Here is a 22,645-nt window from a genome sequence, read left to right on the forward strand (position 1 = left end):
ACAAGGGTAAGTGTAATTCATTCAACAGTTTATAGCCTGTCCTGGGGTAATCCATAATGTTACTACATTCCACATCTTTCTGTGTGCTCAGCTTGTTCCTGTATCTAAAACCCTGCAAACGAGAACCCTGTGTATTGGGGGTGTTCTTAAAACAGGCCCTCCTGGGCAGCTTCCTGCCTTTTGCCCTGTGCTGTTTGCTTGGCTGTTTGGTGTTCCCTCAGGCAGAGGCTCTGTTCCTCGTTTTGGGTTCTCTTTTCGGTTCCTTTTCCTGTTTTCTCATCTCGGAGAGGCTGCCGTGGGCGATTTCCACAGGAGCGCGCCGGCTGCTGCTACGGGGCGAGCGCTCCCGGGGGACAGGAGAGAGGGGAAAGAGTGAACCACGAGTGGGGACAGGGACAGAGAACCACGAGTGGGGACAGCCTGGAGAGCTGCTCTGCCTGTCCTCCTGTCTCCTGCCACAAGGAACGCTCAGTCCCTTCCGGAGTTCTTGCCCCTTGATCCAGAGAATATCAGGCGGGGCTCCAGCAGTCGGGGAGATGAGCAGAAAGGGCAGGGGGCAGGAGGAAAGCTGCCACCAGCTTTCCCTTCGTCCTCAGAACCACTCAGAGCACCACCTTGGAGAGGGAAGATGTCCCCAGCATTTTTGGGCCTGGCTTTGTCCTTGGGATAGAGCAATTTCGCTGTTTTTTTGCCTGTTATGCTTCGTAGTAAACTGCAGCTTTTTTCACTTATCCCTACTTGCATTCGTTCCTTATTGGTGGAAAAGGACTGATCAAACCTGTAAAGGAGACAACTCATTCCAGAGTATTCTTTAAATTGTTTTAAACCAAGACATAGACCCACTGTCCCCCAGGGACTATCACACACACACACACACACACACACACTTCCTCAAATGCTGAACTTCAGATACAAGTCTCAGATTCTGATCTCATTAATTCTTATTTTACTTCACTGAGTTTGATAGTATTTCAAGACTGCACCAGGACAAAGAAACCTGATCTCATTAAAAATAAACCTCTCAGAAGGCTATCCAAGTACCTGTTTTCAAAGATGTGTACCTTAATGATGAAGACTATATGATGTCCCACTACAGGGCAGGATGAAAACTGCTTTTTTGTGAAAGTTGCTATGCAAAGGCTCCACATGATCCAAGGTATATCCAAGCAAAAGTAACCTCATGGCTGTGACTTGGGGGTGATCCAATGATCAAAAAGAGCTGATATTCCAGAATACATGCTGAAACAGTCTACATCATCCACCCATAGATTATGTACAATTTTTATAAAAACTACAAATAAAAGTAGTTTATAAAGTCTACACTTCTTATCAACATCTCTACATGAATAATTAAACTGAGCTGAAAGCAAACTTTACTGAGAAGTATGACTTCTGCATCCCTGTTGTTGAGATTTTTTGCAAGTACACACAGTTTTATAAACTAAGCTTTGAGAGAATAACAAACTCATACATAGCTGCAGTTTTCACAGGAAGCTGCTGTTGGTTTTTTATTTACAGTTAGTATTTAGTGCTATGTTTATGTAGAATTTAATGGTGGAATCAAGCTATAGGTGGACCAATAGATTTACTCATTCTGGAGTTTTAACTCCACTCACTCTCTTTCTCTGTATCATTTCCCCACCATTTATTTTATAGAAAATAATGGCCACTGTAACAGGACATAATCTTCTCTTTTATAGAATATAAAAATTTAGGCGACATTGGAGCGAGTGGGATCTTTCCTCCTCCTCATGATCTCCTCTCAGTAAAAATGCAGGGCATGCTTCTGAGACAGGTTACAAATGTATCTTGGCTTGAGAAAAAAGTTAGTACCTCTCAGCAGCAATGATTAAAAGCTTTAAAACATATTTTAATTTGACTCAACTATAATTCATTACAAAAGCTTCCTATCTTGAGGTACAATATCATTGACTGAGAACTGCAAAGAATTTTTCAAAGAAGGAAAGGCTAGAGAGAGTAACCAAATATGCAAATGTTTTGAATATTTGTTCTTAATAAAATGTTAGCATGAAGGTAAAAGAAAACAGTGTTCATAACATGCATCTTCTTCCCTTTATGCCTGCAATGCTAGCAGTTTTCACTGGCCTAATTCTGTGGTGTGCTGAAGGCTTCCAGCAAAATGCTGACCTGAAAAGCTTTGAGATTATCTGAAATCTTACCTGGAGCTTGTTAAAAGAATAAAGCTATGTGAAAAGCATACGTGAGCTTCTTAAAAACTAAATCTTGGATACACAGACCAATCTTAGATACATAGATTATGCATAGTGACTGCTACATTATTACAACATAATGGTGTAAAAATCCTTTGGATAGCTTATTGATATCTTGACTTCATGTAGTTTAACTGACCCGTATTTGCTAAGATACTTAAGCCAATGTTTGGAAAGGAGCCAAAAGAAAAATAGAAGAGAGAGGAATCAGACTAAACTGCAAGTCTGTGGTTGGCATAGGTTTAGCAAATGTTACAGAACATATGGAATGCAGAATTCAGTGCTATTTCTTGGAAAAATTAGTATTAAATGAAGGACAAATGCCTGAAGTAACCAAACTACATCTTTTTCAATTCCTAAATACATAGCAAGACAATGAAGAAAAATCAGGCAAAAAAGTGTTCCACTGCTAAGCACCACTTTGTAACCATTACAAATAGCATACCTTCTGCTTTAGTTTATTATTCCTATTGCAAGTGAAAATGAAAGTTAAGATACTCCAGCAAAAAAACACATCCTGTGCCCTTAAATTAACAGTCCTGTCTTGACTGCAGCAGAGGGTGAAAAAAGTTACTAAAATCCAGAACATTAGAATGAGACATGGTAAGTGCAAATCTATGTTGTCAGACTCCTCTCAGTATTACATACGGTTATTAATAAAACGCATTATATTAACTAATTTAATATATTTCAGCATTCATCATCCTCAGCTTACTGAGTTTTTCTGTAACTCTGCAATTTAGGGATGTCGAGCAATGTCCCTCCATGACACACAATCCACATCAATGCATGCCTGCACTGGGGTCACGTAGCAAGTCACTGATATCCAAGCCAGCTCTAAAGAAAGACACTTTTCACAATCGCCCAACAATCTGATAAGTGAAAACATGTGGATAGGTTTGGGTAAACCCTGCAAGGAGCCTTCACCAAATGGAAAACAGGTGCTCCAGTTCAATGCCATGTAATTCCCTATTGATCATTAAGTCCAAAGGTTACAGGACTAATAGCTTCCTCATGGTAATCAGGGAGTAAAGACACCGGCCATGGTCAAACAGCTGGGGCACATTTTACATATTTCCAACATACGCTTCAGTTTTAATGAAAGTAAGGGTTTGGCACAATTATTAATCTTGTAATTTTGCATAAAGGAGTCTCATTTTCCCAAGTTTTCTATTACACCACATGAAAAAACAAGAGGAATAATAAAAGCCGGAGACCACCACCAGCTGATGTTACAAAATGTGCATTTGTTTTCTAACAAAAACTTATTTAGCACACAGTATTCAGAAAACACATGAGATACAATAACAAAAAACCTGCACTCGTCCATTTAGACAAAAGATATAAGAGGAGTATCAGCAGTTAAGAGAGTATGTCTAGCACACCAGAAAGGAAAAAAGATCCTACTTGCTTCTAACAACAAACAAGTTAGTCCTAACCACATGCTTATTATTTACAATTTAACCTAGTGCAAAATAACCCCCACTGCAAATGTATTGAAAAAATATAATAATCCATACATGCTTGTTTTAGAAAGTGTAGGTTTTTTTCCCAATTCAAACAGCATATTTAATCTTGAGAGCTCAAAACATTTGCAATAATGAAGACAGCTTTGAATTTATAAAAATCAACCTTAACACCTTCTGTATAGAAAAACAGCTCTCAAATATTCAATAAAAGGGCTCACTGAATGCACATGGTAATGTCAGTACTCACTTCAATTCAACCTTGGTAACTAAATCTAGAAAAATGTTTGAACTCTGGTGTCAGTTTGAGAAAGCTGAATATTAGATCACAACATTGAAACCTAGAGTGATATTTCTAATTAGGGGCGTTTGCTCAAAGAATTAGCAGAGAGTTGGGGGCAGGGAGGGGCTGACCTCTGCCCTCATCTTTTCCTTTAAAGGAGTTTGTTTAGCAATTTCCAAAACCCACTAAGCAGTACCTAGACAGGCTGGTTTAAACTACAAGCAGTTAAGTTCTATTCTGTGTGAACTAATCACAGTGGTTAAAATACCAGGAATACATGCACACACTATGACACATTTGCACCAGATTTAATAATAAAGCAGAAAGAAACAGGAGAAAATGGCTGCAAATGGATGGTAAATCAGTTTTTATCAGAAAACAAATTATGGTTCAATGCTAGCATATTGAGATAAAATTCTCCACAGCGACATGATGAACTTTAACAATAAATCATATATTTTATTGCTAGAAATGGTTGCTCATATCATTTAGCATCAAAAAACATCCCATACGTGTTTTGTGAAAGAAGATTTTGTTAGCACAATGTTATGAAATCATGTAGCTAACAATTTAGGTGATGTATAGAAGAATTTCACACAATAATTGTAAAATGTTTAACCTGGCAACAGAACAAGGAAAATACCCTTATTTTTTAATAATCTCTTTCATCTTAGGTGTTAGCTAACAGAAAAATAATCATTGAAGGGATTAACTAATCACAGTGAATTTTCTGACATTTCAAATGTTGCTGCCAGCATATGAATTCTTACAGTGGTGTATAAATGTACATCTCAGGCAGAAAAAAAGGTCAAGAGCATAAATTAAAATGCACTGTTTTTCTCCTCTCAGGAAAAAAAAAAAAAAAAAAGAAAAAAAAAAGCTATATTACAACAGAAGTGGGGGAACATCTGTGAAGGTCAAAATAATCTGAATTTTAATACAGAGTTGTTGTAAAACTATCTCTTTTTTTCCTTTTTATTTTCTTCCACAAATATCACCCTTCTGATAGGAAAATACCATCAAGAATTTGGCTGTCTTCACTGCACCCATCTCACCAGAAAGCCATCCTGCCAGTGCTAGCCATTGCTTCAGTGGTGCAAGGTCATTCTGATTTATTTTCTTTATTTTTTTCCCTCTCTCTGGGGGACAACTAATCCAAGAAGTCTATGGCTTGGCTCAGTAACATGTGGAAATGAGCCTTTATTTACTGTGGTTGTTGCAATTGTCAACCTAACTAGCAGTATCTAAACTGAATTCTGTCCATTCAAAAAGGTGAATTATTTGCTGTGGTTTCTCGCTTGCAGGGCCACAATGCAAACTTCAAATCAAATGAATGCCTATGAGAATTGTGATTCTTAAATGTCATATGGACTGCAAAACATTCAAGACATTCTTCTATACAGCAATTCTTTGAAAATTTGAGATCCTTAACCAGTATAGAGTTGCTATTTCCACATTTTTTCCCCTTGAAGTGCAGCCCTATTTGCAGGACTCAAGACAGGAGGAATTTCTGTTCTCCAAAATAAGTTGTTATCTTCACAAAAGCTACCAAGTTCCAGACAGGCTGAGGTATTCTTGTTCCTGGCAGGAAAAAAAAATCTGATCCAGCTCTGGACCAAGAAAATAAAAAAAAAAAAAAAAAAAAAGGAAAAGGAAAAGGAAAAGGAAAAGGAAAAGGAAAAGGAAAAGGAAAAGGAAAAGGAAAAGGAAAAGGAAAAGGAAAAGGAAAAGGAAAAGGAAAAGGAAAAGGAAAAGGAAAAGGAAAAGGAAAAGGAAAAGGAAAAGGAAAAGGAAAAGGAAAAGGAAAAGGAAAAGGAAAAGGAAAAGGAAAAATAAGAAGAAGAAAAAGAAGAAAAAGAAGAAAAAGAAGAAAAAGAAGAAGAAAAAGAAGAAAAAGAAGAAAAAGAAGAAAAAGAAGAAAAAGAAGAAGAAAAAGAAGAAAAAGAAGAAAAAGAAGAAAAAAGTAAAAGGAAAAAGAGAAGAGAGGAGGAAGTAGAGAAGAAGAAAAAGGAGAAGGAGCAGGAGAAGAAGAAGAAGAAGAAGGAGGAGGAGGAAGAGGAGGAGGAGGGGGAGTAGGAGAAGAAGAAAGAAGAAGAAAAAAGAAAAGAAAAAGAAAAAAAAGAAAAAGAGAAGGAAAAGAAAACAAGAAAAAAGAAAGCAGGATTTACAGATCTCCAACCTTTCCCTCAACAACTATAGCATTATTAGGATGATAAACAGCTCTGTCCAATTTTCTGGACTAAAACACATCAACTCCTTTTATAACTGTCGGTAAAAACAGTGTCATGTCTAAATTCTCCCATCCCCAGATACCCAAGTGCTAGGAAAGATAATTACCTTGTCATCTCTGTCATCCTCTTCTTCCTCGTCCTCTAGCATGTCCTCCACTACCTGCAGACAGAAACAGTAGTAGTTGTCATCATTTAAAAAGAAAGAGTTTTGTTCTGTCAATTCTAAGCCTTTTGTAGATGAAAACTTTATTAACATTTGAAATAAATGCACAGAGGGAAAATGTACAACTAGGAAAAAACACTTGATCTAGTGATTCAAATTTAGGAAAGTGTTATAGCTTTAATTGACCTACATTGGGGAATTAAATACTGAAAACCTTTCCTTTGCAAAATGCTTGCTTGACAATTTAAGTATTTAAAAGGTAGTTCAAAATTCAGTATATGCGTGCTCTAACTAAAGGAATCCTTTGTCAGCTCCACTGGTGCCTATGCAGCACACACACATGCTCACTTCAAATTTATGATTACCTACATAAAAGGTCAAAACTTTTAATAGAATTTACAGTATTCACCAAGAGATTCTTGAAGAATACAAAGCTGGGAATAAATTCATAGTAGCTTATCTCCTTATCATGTTCAACAGTGATATATACCATATGCTCCATCAACATTAGCCCTGTGTTTCTTTAATAAAAATTTTATACAATCTGTGCATCTAACTTTATGCACATTAATTGCTAGCTGCACCTGCCACATATCTGCATCTACGAATTTTTCCAGACATAATTTTTCAGTCCAACACTGTGAAATATAAACAGACATTAAATTCTTTCTCCAAATATTAATAATTATTAATCATATCATCAGCATGAAATAAACAATTAAGTTTAGTTTACAGAGAGATCAAATGATTTTCCAAAGATGGGCCATGGCAGATTCAGACTTAAAAATCTCTCTCTTGTTACACTGTGATCAATGACCCTAACAGGAAAATTCTTTGTTGATGGAAAGAAAGTTGTACCTCCTTATAACCAGAAAATATAGTGTGCTTCTTTATATCTTTATGTGTATGCATATGTAAAAGTACCTATTAGGATATAAGAAAATCTATAAATGTCCTATTATGGGTGCAAAAATTTTATACTATGTATTATGAAATATGCATAAAAAGGAAAAGTAGAGGCAAAACTCACGTATATGAAACAGTTTTTATTTAAGACAACACACTAAAATTACAACATCATAGCCACCCTCTCAGACAATGCTTCAAGGTTGTTCCCACATCCATTAACTTAAGTGACTTTATCCAAGAGCCAAATTCAGGTAAGAGAATAACTGAAAAATAGAAGTGTGTGAACCAGTTTCCCTTCCCATCAAGAAGGTCCCAATTAACCATGTTACATGGGCAGACCATGAACACATGGTTTGATGTAACATGCCCATCTAGTAGAGCACTGAGCACATACAAAAGTCCCTGAAGTTCAAAACACTTGCAGTCTCAGCTATTCCTCCTTGTTTGAACCCTGTCCCAGAACCCATCTAACAACAATACTTTAGAGGGGAATCTCCAGTTCCACCCACTGGCTGTTCTGTTCTGGAGGTTTCAACGAGATAAAAGCAGAAATGCAAAGAAACCAAAAGGAGCAAGCATGTCCAAAAGCATGAGAAGGAAAAATGATCTGAGAAATGAAGGAATTGCTCTTGAATTCTTCCATGCATAGAATAAGAATTTCAGCAGAAGGAGCCTGAGGGACTGCATCTCCTGCAGCCTCGGATCTGGCTCCAGGCAGGCAGGCACGTGCACTTCTGAGTCCCTGTGTTGGGTTGATGTGGCCAGAAATGTGTGTTCTATCACCATCTGTTGAAGCCGGGTGTGGCAGTGATTCCTTATCTCCGTGGCACAAATTATCTGCTAATGGGCCATCTTTAAGACAAGATGGGGCAATCACCTTTATCTTTTCCACAGCCCATCCTCCCTCCAGGAAGATATCATCTGCTGCTGGGCCATTCAGTCTCACTGCATGACTGATAAAATTACATCATCCATTGGGAGATGCTCCAGCCAGGGGAGGAGCCAAGCCTTTCCTACCTAGATAAAAATTAAGATTTTGGACAGCAAGATACCTTCTTTCCACTGGATTCCAGAGGAAAGCCAGACCTTTCCACATCATCCCTGCACCCTTCTACAGGAAAACTGCACCTTCTCCAGGAGCACTGCTCCAGCTGAACCACATCTGCCACTGCAGGAAGAGCAGCCACCATTTAATGGGACTGCTACCAACACCCTGACTGACTGACTGGGTGTCAGGTTGTATTCTGACTCTGTCAGTGTTGGGATTGTTCTTTGTAATACTGCATTTCTATTTTAATTTTCCTAGTAAAGAACTGCTATTCCTAATTCCCATATCTTTGCCTGTGAGCCTCTTAATTTCAAATTTATACTAATTTGGAGGGAGGGGGTTTACATTCTCCACTTCAAAGAGAAGCTCCTGCCTTTATTGGTAGACACTTGTCCTTCAAACCAGGACAGTCTTCTCAAGCAGAAGGAATCCAGGCTGTGCTCTAGTCACTATCCATGAAGAAGTCTCTCTCAACAGTCTGTTGCCCTTTCAGGCCAATTCTGCTCCATCTCGCAAAGAAAGGGGATCAAAGACAGTTTTGATCACAGGGAAATGTTGAGAGAATGTTGCTGAAATGCATGCAGCTCCTGCATAGTTCAATAGACTTCTTACATCTCATTTAAAGGGGTCTGAGTGATCCAGTTTTCACTGACCACTCTGAAACAAACACATTTTCTGTTTCTTATGCACTTGCATCACCTTCTTGTTCCTCTCCTGGTTGCTCACTGCTATATTCCCTGGGCTGTTCAAAGCCTTCGGGGAGCTGAGCTGTAAACTGCATCACTGGAATAACTGAGTTCTTTAAAAACACACATCCTCAAACCTCTAATGCAGTTGGTTCCAGTGACCCAGTTTACTAAGCAGCTCCACCAGCTCTACAAAGAAAATGGTAAACTGAGAAAAGAGGAAAACAAGCTCTTAAGGGCTGCAGCAAGATGGAAACTCTCTTAGATAAGTTTTTCCACATGCAAAACACCCACTTAACTACACCCTTAGTTGACTAAAGCCCTAGATATAAATCAGATATGTTGACTCATACACTGCCTAATGCTCAGAGGTCACTAAGTCAGTAGGTTTCTTAGTTTTCAACATTAACATTCCCTAGACACTTAAAGATGTCTTTTATATGCATCCAGAAATTCATTGTCTTGAGAAAAATGAATAGTAGGATGCATATCTCACATAAACATTCAAGTTAGCACAGAGACAATTCGCTGAACTGGAAATCTCTAGAATTGTTGTAGATGAGGGCACCTCATAGAAATCACTTGCATGACAGCATCCATTCTAAATTATCCAAATAAAAATATCTCAGATTCAGGTGGGGTTTTTGCCCCCCACATCTAAGGATCTCAAAGTACTTTACAAGCTTCTATAGGGAGGCAAAATGTTAACTTGTTCAAAGGGCATAAAAAGTCCTTTGAAATTACTTGAAGTACCAGCTTAAGCCCACATTTCTATCTCCTCCATTCAATTTTTTAATTCAAAAGCCACTACTAGTCTATGCTCTTTTTCTAGTTCAGCCTATCAATTTTCTAGTTCATGCTATCAATTATATTTAAATTTGGAGTACTGAATTGTTTGGGAAGAAAAACAGAATTCAATTTTTTTGCAGCAAAATAAAATGTAATGAAAATGTGCCTATGCCCAAGATGCACATATAATTCTTTGAATTATATGAAACATAGCCCATGCTTTCACTTGTTTTGAAATTGTAAAGAAATGTTAAAAGAAGAAAACCCCAACACACGCAACCATTAAGACCACACAGATATGATAACACAATTCATTAAAGCATTAAAACAACTGTTTTCAGAACTTGGACACAAATTAAAACAAGGAAAGTAGATTTTTCATCATTGGCACACTGAAGCCATACAAAAGCTGTATACTGAAGTACAATCTACTCCAGAACAAAGCAAGGCTGTTCAAGAGAGGTACTGTAAATCTGAACACAGGTTTCAGTTTAACACTGTATTAAGAATACAGTAGGAAAAAAATCCTGCTATGGAATTTTTTATCCTTTGATTCTGCCTCATTTCTATTCAAATAATGTGCATATGTGCCACTCTGTTTGGAAGGAATACAGTAGTTATTTGGATCCTCATGTCAAGCATTGTATCTGGAGGAGGTATAAGGGAGGGAGGGAGGGAGGGAAGTCATGGGGAAGGAGGGAGAGGAGAAAGAAGGTGGGCAAAAAAAGCAAATAAAGATAAAATGCAATGTTATTTATCTTGATAAAAGTTCTATGGCAAAAATCTCACATTGTCCTTAGAACATTCACTCTAAATGATGCCTTCTGATACCTTGTTTGAAATCAAGTAGCATTAATCAAACAAGAGAAGGGCACTAGGGAAATCAGAAAGATCTAATGCAAGCAGTTAAAGGCGACATGACCTTCTGTAACATTACTTGTCACAGACTTATATGCTGCATACTGGTAGAAGGTCCTGAAAGAAATTGTTTCTTGGTACTGTCCCTTGAATGTAGTGCAAATACAGATGACATTTTAAAAAAAACACTCCTATGTGGCCTCAAATACAACATGCAAGCTACTTCACTGCCAAAAGGTAAGGAGATGATGTTTAAATGTTGCAAACTAAGACCCTTCCTCTGCAGTACATCCCTATTAAGAGCTTATAAATCAGAAGCAGCATGTCATCTAATTCCTGTGTACTGCCTGATTCAATATTCCTGATCCATTCTCACCATCTTCAAGAAATGCAGGCCAAAATACTGTACTTATAATCCATAACAGATTGGAGGACCACTGCTCTGCCACAGATACCATACACCAGGTCACCAGAATGAAGCACAACCATCACTTTGCACACCAAAGAAAACCTCAGCACCTGTGCACTACAATGCAGTCTTCTGAGGAAACTGACACTAAATACAAACTGCATTTATTCCAAAGATCTACTGAATAACAAAGAAGATAGAATTTCTGAGAAAATAATTCACTTTTACTTCTAACCTTAACACTCTGCAAAGCAGAGTTGGATTCTAGTTATTTACAGGATGTTAAATCAAGCAGCTGTAGAGGACTTAGAAATACCACCTGAAGGTAAAGAATGTGTGGAAAAGTGATGCACTGAAACTCAACACCACTTCTAATGAAAGGTCCTTCTCTCCTAGCACCAACCTTGCACACAGAGTGTACAAAACATCACTAATTGTCTCTGTTCCACATTTTTCAGCCGATCCAAAAGAAACACCTGCACAGAAGATACTCTGATGTCTTTACATAGTAATAATACTAGGTATTTGTCTGCAGTGAGATGTAAAATAAAGAAAAGTAAAGGGAAAACTCTGCAGATAGCCATGATGAGTGTTACCTTACCTTAACATTTAACAATTAGAACCTTTTCTGTATCTGCTTAGATCTTACTTGATGTAGTCCTTCAAAGCTAGGTGGTTTCCAATAAAACAAAACACTTTCTATGCCACACGTTATGATCTCAAAGTATCTACAGACATTTGTATATTCACATAAAAATATTAAAATTATAAAAGAAATAAAAAGTTAGGATGAGATTTGGTTCCAAATTAAATGCATTTTAGGTGTGCAATTAGTAGGACTGTTTGGATTGATATTCATATTGTCCTGACATGAAATGTACTGTAAGCCTGTGAGCCATGCAACTCAGCATATACCTGTAAATGTAATATAAAATTAAATTTGTATAGATTAAGAAGAATGCATAAAATCACTTGGGCTTTCTCAGATAATTTCTTGGTACTTAATTTGAAGGAAAGATATGTCCACAAGTGCACTACAGCAGCAGTTATGTGCTCATCTTCACAACAAGAAGAATTGCCAAGGAGAAACTTCACAGGAGATATATCTTCATTAAAATGTCCAACTTTTACACCATATTTTTGAGGAAAATAAAAATCAAATTAACAGATTGTGATTTAGAAGTGCAGTATATCTGGGTCCAGCCAGATTTATACATTTTGATCTTGAGGTATTTATCTGTAGTAATCATCAGGATAACTGAGCTACTAGATGTGATAATTAGCGTGACAAGCTTTTCAGTAATATTGAATATATTGTAGTACAGAAGACAAGAGAATAAAAACAAAAGCATTAATACTTTTCTAATAAATTATTTTCTGTTTTTCACATAGACACTTAAGGCATAGCACTGTCTTCTAACAGAATGCATTTTGTTAGCTTATTCTGGGAAGTGCTCATAATGTAATTTAGTCTGGAGACTAACATGGCTATCAGAGCCTTTTGATGCATGCTGCTGATTACACAAGAGTTCTATAATGTCAACAACAGAATTTTTATTTACAGTATAATACATTTCTTAGGAACATGTATCAGCAGTTGATTATACAAGAAATACAGCTGATTATACAAGAACATGTAATCTTTTTGCTGTTGTCAGCTTTATATGCCCTCAATATTCAATTGCCAATATAGTTAAGAGTAAGTAGTTCTTAACATTACAATGGTACTATACCATTTCTCTCATTTTCTTTCAATATTTGGTTCTCATTTATTTTAGATTTCTCTTGTATTTACACAATGCACTGTGAGCTGAATATTAGGTGTTTATTTGAAGTATGTCTCCACCTAAAGGCTTCAATATGTACTGTACACTTGAAATGTCAGATCTCTCAGAATGCTTCACTTCTAGTTCAGTAGAATAAAATAACTTCATTCTTTGCTTGGCTAAGTATCAATGAAAGGTTAAAATGCAGGACTATTAAAAATAACACCTTCACAAGATATTGTGGACTAGAATTCTTAAGCAGAACCTTATGATAAATTATCTTACAAAGAACAGGTCTCATTATGTGTTTTCATTGTTATTATTATTTTTTTTCAAATATATTGTTTCCAGATTCTAGGAGGACCAGATATGCTAGTAGAACAGATATGCTTCTATTACAAAATAGCATTTATCCAAGTTATTTTAAGCTTATAGTTGTGCCCCAGTCTATTAAACTCAGATTTGAAGTTGACCAGCTTTTTGGTATATAGTATTTATGCTACGTTTTTTAGGTGAAAATGTATGTAATACATATATTATTGCAATTTCAAATAGGTATGTTTGCCCTGGTATTTATATATTTCTATAAATATAGTAAAATCCCAATGTTCTTAAAGTCTTGGCTTCATTAAAATGTGCTAAAGTGAGAGAAACCCAAATAGAAATGAATAAAAATCTCACATTACTACGGAATTTTTTCTAGAAACTTAACTGATATTAGGTTATATAATACTGGTTATTTATAACAGCCATGACAATCTTTCTGTGAATCTTGTTGCCATTTAAACCATAATGCAAAAAAAACTTCATTCTAACAGTCTTATAAAAAAAATGCTTCCTTTGTGCTCTTAACTACAATTTTATTTTAGATACCACCAATATTGAAAGACTGGAAATAAAAACTGGCAAAATTTATATGAAAAAAACAGCTGGTTTTTGACAGGAAAAAAATCCGATTTTTAAAAGAACACTGGAGATATTCAGAGCAGGGTTTTGGTCTTGGCCTTTTCCCTCCAGGTGATTAAAACAATCCAAAACATTCCAGTTCTGTCGCACGTTTGGGTTTTGCAGCTGTTGCTGGGCTAAGAACCGCCACGTAAAGTTTTAGCCAGGAATTCACTACTGCTGCTGTATGCAAAGCTCTGACACAGGGATTGTGACTGCAGCATGGACAGCCTCTTTATCTGCAGCCCAGACAGCCACTTGCAGCACCACATCTTTCTGTCATGCTGCGGAAGAGAAATGCTTACCACGCAATGTGGATCTTTACATAGTGTACTGCAGGACTGTTGGATTAGTGCACAATGCATTTAAAATATTTATAGTACCAACATTTACTTAAATAACCTTCATGTAAGATTTATGTGGATTTGTTCAAGTTTCATTTAATAGCAAATTATGAAGAGGGTATTTCATAAAGATAATTCTCCATTTAAATGCAGCAGGCCACTAAACATTATGATGCAATCTAGAGCAAATTTGTCCAGCTTCAGTGATTATGTGCACTCATAAAAATTAGACTTGGTCAACAAAATTTAAATGCATGATTAAGCTGACATTTTCATGTTTCTTTTCTGATATATATAAGAAACCCCTCCCTGTCCCATTGTGGAGCACTACATTATCTATTTATTTCCTGACTGTACGGATCACATAGAAAAAACCCAAAAACATCAGTGTGGAGACAACAATGATTCTTAGTGGACCATATAAAATTCAGGCACATGTTGCCAGTAGCCCTTGTTCTTTGACAGCACTCACCCTGCCCACACAGACAGATTATGACTAATTTGCAAAAGCACTTTTCACTTATTTTACTGATAACAAATGAAGACAAAGTTTATGATTAGTTAGGAGTTAGATAATACAAGGAAAAATCAGTTCTGTGTAATATAGAAAATAATTTTATAAAGAAAATCCTGCTTTTGCAGTCATAAATCTGGCTGGCTTCACACACATACTGTTCTGTGGTTAACTCTGTGTGCTCCCAGCAGCCTTCATGCTGGGAGGGTTTGTGGCTACTGCCATTGCTATCATACCAGGGGCAAAACTTCCCAGGAAAGTACAGTCAGAAAGCAGGCAAGATGTACTTGCTCACCTGACAACGTCCTTTTGTACCTTTGCAAATGACATACTCCAGACACTGTCTGGAGGGGCAATGTTCATTATATTTTCCATTAATTCACAGCAAGAATTAAGTCTGCAATTAGAAATCTCTGCAGATTCCCTGGCAGAATAGAACTTCTGGATTTGAGGCTCAAAAACCCAAAGTACCACACTGGCAAAGGACCTGAAGCATTTGGTGTTTGTCCTGTATTCATATGCACATGAAAGCCTTTGAATGTAAGCACTGTAAGGACTCAGGCTTTAAGACCACAAAGTAAAGAAACAGAAAAAAACCAAATTCCTACTTTGTTTACTTACTTGGTAATTCAGTTTTGAACTTCTAGGAAAACAGCTGGGTACTTCCCTGTTAGAGTTAATTTATGCATTGAATGTGCTGCCAAAACAGGAGCAGCAACAAATGCACCTGACAGTGTTCTGACAGACACTGTTGCCTGACTCCTAGGACAAAGTGATAGGATTCTAATCAGAAAAGATCTCTTAGGTGAAAGTGATCTGGGCTTCTATGACCAACTCAAGCTCATTGTGCTGACCACCTTTTCTCAAATGGAGAAAGAATTCACTGAGATGGATATATTCATAAGCATCATTGTACCCATTCTCAATTTGGTTTCTTTAATTTGGCAATTTCCAGAACACACATGAAGATTTGAGTTCTCATACTGGAGGACTACAGAAAAGTACCCAGAGAAAACTTCTTAAAATATTAAAATAAAAGGCTGTCTTTAACGAAATTATTTTTCTTCCATTCTCAAAATTTCATCCTAAACATGGCTAGTTCTAACTTCTAATAGAAACATAGACATGTAAATCATCAAAGTCTGTGCAGGAAAAATCTACAATGAAATTAGAAGATGCCTTGTTGTCACTCTATATAATTCTTAAAAGGATTATATAAGGTGTATATACATACACATTTTATTAAATTTCAAATATTAATATTATATATACTAATTAATATATATTTTTTCAAAATAATAAAAAATTGTGCATGGCACATTAAATCCCAGCTGTTTAGCATAATTTGCTTGCAATGACGTGTGAATCTTGTAACTTCAAGAGGAAATTGGCTACTTAAGATTTCCTTAAAGGCTCTAAGTAGGGTCAGCCATGAGGTCAGATCAGGCTCCTCAGAACTTTACTCAGTCAGGTCCTGGAAACTTCCTACAGCAACTGCAGTTTCTTGAGCAACCTCTTCTACTGCTTAAAAATTCTCTTTGAAAAAAAGTTTTTTCAGTCTGAACCTCTTTTTTCCAAATGAAACTTGTTTCCTCTTCCACCACTTGTGCAGTCTAGCTCCATGTTCTTGTTAATCTCCTTATAGGGTGTTCCAGTCACTGGAAGCCTTCTGTTCTCCAGGATCTTTCATGTCCACTTCCCTCAGCTTCTCTTCAGGAGCTGGTTGATGGGGTCTTAAGCCTCTGATCATGTTGGCAGCCCTTCACTGAACTTGCTGAAGTTAATCAATGACTTTCTTGAACTGGCATGCCCCATATTCTAGATGCATTCTGGCAAGTGCTGAGGAGTGGAGATAACCACTTCCCTCAATCCACTACCCATGTTTCTGATTACCTCACTGCCTTCTAAGACCCTCAGGTCCAGTTCAGACAGCTACTTTCAGACAACCAGTTTCCACTATGTATCACCACAACAGGTTATTCCTCCCCAAGAGCAAGATTCTTCCTTCTGAATTTCATGGGGTTCCTATCAGTTCATTTACCCAACCCACTTAGATCCCTTAGAGTGGCAGATCCAGAGAATTGAATGGACCCACACACCTGCTGTAAAGTGAAAACTTTATGGGAGTGCACTATCATCTCCTGCACATCACTGGAAGAGAGGTGAAACACGACCTGCCCACACCATGGCAGTCCACTTGTTACTGACCTCCACTAACCACTGTCCTCAGAGACCAATTATCTAATGTGTTATGGCTTTTCCCCCTGCTTATTCAGTTGTCCATTCAGATCATAAAATAGTACACAATATGCTGCTTTTGGGATACAAAAAGTAGTACTAATATGGAATTCATAAAGCTCAGCAGTACTGCATGCAAAATCCTGTATCTGTCTGGATGCTAGAAAATTGGCACAGCATAGAATACAACTTCAACTTTTAATATGTACTTCTGAAAATCAAAAACATTTTAGTATTATTAATACATGCCAGTTATTAGTAAATATTTGCTGTATTATATCCCAACTACATATATTTAATTAAATGATGGCATTAAATGAGGAGAAGAAAATAAGAAAAGGCTAATATTAAGATCAATGAATATTAATGATGAATTGTGAAATACAGTGAAATGTGATACATTCTGAAACTATTAACAAACTGGAATAATTTCAGTCTTTAACTTCGACACGTGAAATGAAAAATGCAGCATAAGGATTTAGCTGTATAAAATAATTTCCAAAGAATTTGCCTTTTCCTCAACAATAAGCCTCTCTGCTCCCACACAAAACAGATTCTATAGATAGTGCACATTCTATTGTATTTTTACATGACATTTCAACAAAAACAGACACACTCATTGGAGGCAGAAAAAAATTAAATTGCAGGTGGGAAAATTGTCCATCAAACATTGTGAAGGGAGACGTTTTGAAAAAGATATCGTATTTAAGCCCAGTTTAAAAAATTTACCTAGTAAAAGAAAGGACACGTATGCCCTTGAAGTAGTGAACACTTACTGTATCATGTTGCCTGTTATCTTTTCCTGATATGATCAAGAAGTAGTTCCATGCCAGCAGCAACAACAAAGCCAGTGGTATCATGTAGAGCTCAAAGTTCCAGACGACAAAAAGAAAAAGCTAGAAGACAGAACAGGAAAAAAAGTGATTGAAATCAGCATTACATTGAACTCTTATGCAGAGCTCAGACCAATAAATTAAAACAATTCTAAAGAAATCCACCTCTCCTTAGACAGAAGCATTGTTCAACCACTTTGCTGACTCACACTTACCTGCACGATACAACTGCTACACTTCCCAGCCCTTCCTACCTTAATTCGCAGAAGAGAAAAATTTATGTGCATCATCCAAGAGGATTATTAATCGTTCTCTCATAAAACAATGCTTTTTTCAGCTTTCATGAATCACAGAATCATGGAACAGCTTGGGTTGGAAGGGCCCTTAAAGGCCACCTAGATCCAACCCCCTCAATACAAGCAGGGACATATTTCACTACACCAGACTGCTCAGAGCCTCGTCCAACCTGGACTTGAACACTTCCAGGGACAGGGCATTCACAACTTCTCTGGGCAACCTGTTCCACTGCCACCACCCTCAACAATAAGAAATTTCTTCCCAATATCTAATTTAAACCTCTTCTGTTCCAGTTTAAAGCCATTACCCTTTGTTGTATCACTACATACCCCTGTAAAAAATCCCCCTTCATTTTTCTTGTAGGTCACAGGGATGTGATAAATTTAAAGAAGAACTCAGCATGTTATTGAATCGGGTTTTAGCTTTGAAACAACCCTGCAGCAGTGTAAAGGTGGCACAAGCATTCGTTAAAGATTAATTTACTATTTAGGAAAAAGAAAATGGTAATTTTGTAATGACATACAAACAAGCAGAAATAACAATCAAGTATTTTGCATGGAAAAATAGCAAAAAAATCCCAGTAAAAGCTAAAATCATATGATTATTTTAATGAAAGTATAGTACAATAGAACTGACCACAGACTCAACAAAAGTGGGTTTATAAAGAATGTTGAGAGGCCACCTAAGTCCAGCACTTTTAAAACTTTGATTTATCACAGTGTTAGCTCAAAACAGATCAAGTGCTCTGTGACCAGAAGCCTAGTTGGGTTGCATCTCCTAGAGATGTGTGCCTAAATAACAGGGGCTGCTCTTCAGAACAGGATCAACTTGGTGATCACACCACCAGAGAAACTCATCCCCACTTCCAGCTCCATACACCACTGTCTAGACATTGTTCACTACTGATGCTGCTGCAAAATTCCTGGTTTACAGGAAAGAAGTAAAAATAATTGAACTCAGATGGGATCAAACTAAAACCATTTTTACCTTCAATTTTCCCTATCAATGAACCCCCCTTTCATTTAAGCCAGCTGTAGCCACAACCTGAATTTGTTTCCTTCAACAAACAACAAAAGGGTGAAACAACAATAACAAGTGAAAGCAAATCATAGTACATACCACAGCTGGATAAACATTCAGAAATCTTGAAAAGCCTTTTCATCCAAATAGTTAAGCTTTTGAATATTTTTACTTTTAATACCTTCTAAAAAGATTGCAGGCTTTGTGCTACAGAACTTGCTAACTTAAAGCAATGCCAATACCTAGGTAAACCAAAACAGAGCTTGTTTTCCCAAATTAGTCATCAAAGATGTATATAAAGATGAGTGAGAATAAAATGCAGATTTTAATAGTCTTCTGCTAGATTTTTGTTTGGAGTTAAAACAAAATGCTCTTATCAAATACAAGCACCCATGTAGAAAGCAAGAAAATTAATCAACATCTTAGGTGATCTCTGTCAAGATCAGCTCACTTACCTCACCCTGTGCTTTCTACCCCTCTTTACTGTGTACACACAAGCCTATGAAACTGCAAAATGAGCATGATAATTACTGAAAGAACTGAAAAAGAAGTGTGTGAGAGACAAAAGCAAGGATACTGGCACGTCTGAAAGTTTTTTATTTGAAATAAAAATGCAGTTCAAAGGTTGTTTAGTTTAAAAGGAAATTTGTTAGATGCAGTGATGCATAAGAAGCTGTGCTGGTTTCAGCTAAAGTAGAGTTAATTTCTGCCTAGTAGCTGTTTTGCATTCAGAATGAGAATGATGCTGGTAACACACTGATGTTTTGGTTTTTTTGCTAAGTATTTTTATCCAAAGTCAAGGACCTCATGCTCTGCCATTGGAAGGTATTTAAAATAAACTAGGAGGGAGCACAGATGACTCGAATAGACCAGAGGGGTATTTCCACACCACAGAGCATCATGTCCAGGATATAAACCAGGTGAATTTACTCAGAAGGATGGGTGATCTGGGTTCAGGAAGAGGAGTCTAGCAAGGGTGGTGAAAAGCAGCATTGCATTGTTTTGTTAGGGTTTCTTTTCCTTTTTATTACTATTTTTTTAAACCATTATTATGGCATTTCACTTTACTTTCAATTATTAAACTCTTCTTACATCAACACAGAAACTTTAGTACTATTCTCCTCCTCATTCCACCATGTGGGGGAAGAGAGGAGGGGTTTGAGCAAGTGACTGTGGTGTTTCATCTCCAGCTAGACTTAAAACCACAATAGAAACAAACATCTCATCGCATTCAAGAATTGTTCTGTGACTTTGCTCTCTATAAGAGAGTGGTAAGTTAGATATAACCAACTTACAACAAATTTTGTGTCTCAAAAGTAAAGCAAAGTATCCTTGCATGCTTTAACCACAGAAATATCCTGAGTCAATGGATGCACACTCTGGAAGTGTGCTCTGGGAGCCAGCAAACAGCATCAAGTATCAGAAAAGTAAATATTAGAGACTACTTGTTGAGAAAAGGCAACACATACAGTCTTTCTTAGGGTCCCAGCTGAACTTTGGTTAAAAAGTGGTTAAGAAAATCAAGTACTATTTAAATACTCCCTAGGCCCAGAGGAAAAAAAGCCAAAAATCTGCACACAGTCTCAGGAGACATAGACCTGACTGGAGTCTGAGGAACGTGGTCATCACATACTCTGTACTCCAGAATAATGATGAATTCTCATCCAAACACTTCTCACTTGAAGTTTCTAAAGGCCAAATGACCTTCAAGGGCATTAATTCCTTACAGTACTGGACTCTAAGGGCCAGTAAAACATATTAAGATACTACCTTTTTTACAAATTGTATGGACATGCCATTCAAAAGTGTGGATATTACACCTGTCATCTCCTGAAGATAATTTTGCTGACCTACCACCTTAATTTCCATCTACTCTGGCTGAATTTTAACCAGTTCCTCCTTTCAGGCAACTGTCTCAGCGAGGCATTACACAAACATTGCAACACAAATGAGATGTGTGCTGCGTGAGACCAGCACAGTTATGGCCCTCTGACCTAAATGGCCTCATTATTCTTCCCAGATAAGAAATGCACTCATGAAATGTGTATGAGAGAAAACAAGCAGATTTCCAGTATCAGACAGAACTTTTAAGTAAACATGAACAAACCCAAAGTCTGCTGCAGAAAAGCAAGAAAACTCCAGGACTCAGCTCTTATGGATAAAAGGCCTGATAGTTGAGGTGAAAGAGAAGAAGGAAGCGATATGTACAAACCTTCATGAAAGGTGAAGAAGCAAACCAACATTCCATTAAGCAAGTATAGGCCAAAAAGTCCCAAACCAAACCAGAAAAGCTAATGAATAAGTATAAAAGAACACTTCTGGGAGTTGCCCATGTCTGTAAAGCATCTAGTGGACTGTATCTGGCATGATGTCTTCCAAGAAAATAATGGCTGTCAGTGTAAAAAAAGAATGCTCATCACTACTGAAACAAGCTTTTTAAGAGATGAGTGTGAGTCTCAAAGGTTACAGTTTAATACAACTACCATTTACTATACAGAAGAACATAAGGAAAGATTTTTTTCATCTCTCCCATGAGATCAAAGTTTTCAGAATCACTAGCATGAACTGGCCATTTACAACATCACATCCATTTGTATTCTTAGTGAGAGACACATGCATTAAATGATCGTTCAGAGAGACACATGACACTATCCCTAGTGTACAACACTTCAGAAAATAATTTAAGATAGGATATTGAATATCCTATTCTTTTGCAAACTACAGTATATTTTAAAAAGAAATCTCATCCAAAATGATTAACACTTCCTACTGTTCAAAAGAAAAGCCTGCCCTTTCAGACTAGCAGCTGTGGATCATTAGCTTTCCAGTGATGAGATGTGTTTGATGAGTATTTTTCTTTCTAATTAAGAGACTAGATTCTCTATTTTACTATCTTCTGACAGAAGTGAAGAGAAAGATTTCTGCCTGTGTGGAAAGACCATATTCTACGGAACAATTATTTCAGATTTCTTTTTATCTACCTCCACCCAACCTTTTTTCATTTTTAACAAAATCCTGTTTGCACCCACAGACTTCACAGCATTAACCCCTGTTTTTCTCAACTCTTCTTCTTTTTTCCTTTTGCTTCTGTTTTGACTGCTAGCAGAGCATGTAAAATATAAAGGGGCATCCTACACAGGGGACACTGACCTCATCCTCAGGTACAGATGAGACCACAGGACACAATGAAGGAGAGCTGCAAGAACTGCTGTTTGAAAGCTTTATGACAAAACTAGAAATGGTTCATTCCACAGAAATGCCTGAGTTCAGTGGACCAGATATTGGCACTGGTAGCACTCAGAGCCATGAGCTGCAATATGGTGGGAGTAAGGCAAAACACAGACATCCTCACTGCCATTGTCTCACACAGGGCACAACAGTCACCCTGCAATCTCCTTCTCAAATTGTGGCTTTCCCTGATTATTTCACGCAACGTCTTTACAGCCTCATTTACATATTATCTATATCCTTGCCTTATATTTATAACCAATCTCTTGATTACTGTGGAAATACAAAAGTTGGCCACACAGCATTTAGGCACGACCACAAACAGACAATGTCTACAGCTCCAAATACTGCACTCCAATTACAGGATCTTCAATTTACCATTTAAAC

At 37.1% G+C, this 22,645-nt stretch overlaps 1 protein-coding gene across 2 annotated transcripts in view; it reads right to left on the bottom strand.

The window, feature by feature from the left end:
* MCTP1 (multiple C2 and transmembrane domain containing 1) overlaps positions 1-22,645 on the bottom strand; it is a 211,652-nt gene that overhangs the window by 32,352 nt on the left and 156,655 nt on the right. For both annotated transcript variants that reach the window (XM_056514365.1, XM_056514366.1), the window contains 2 exons: positions 17,657-17,776; positions 6,318-6,371 (listed from right to left, as the gene is read on the bottom strand). In XM_056514365.1, coding sequence (XP_056370340.1) covers positions 6,318-6,371; positions 17,657-17,776 — 174 coding nt within the window. The remainder of the gene's footprint in view (positions 1-6,317; positions 6,372-17,656; positions 17,777-22,645) is intronic.

The sequence above is a fragment of the Oenanthe melanoleuca genome, chromosome Z (assembly GCF_029582105.1).
Source record: "Oenanthe melanoleuca isolate GR-GAL-2019-014 chromosome Z, OMel1.0, whole genome shotgun sequence".
NCBI lineage: Eukaryota > Metazoa > Chordata > Aves > Passeriformes > Muscicapidae > Oenanthe > Oenanthe melanoleuca.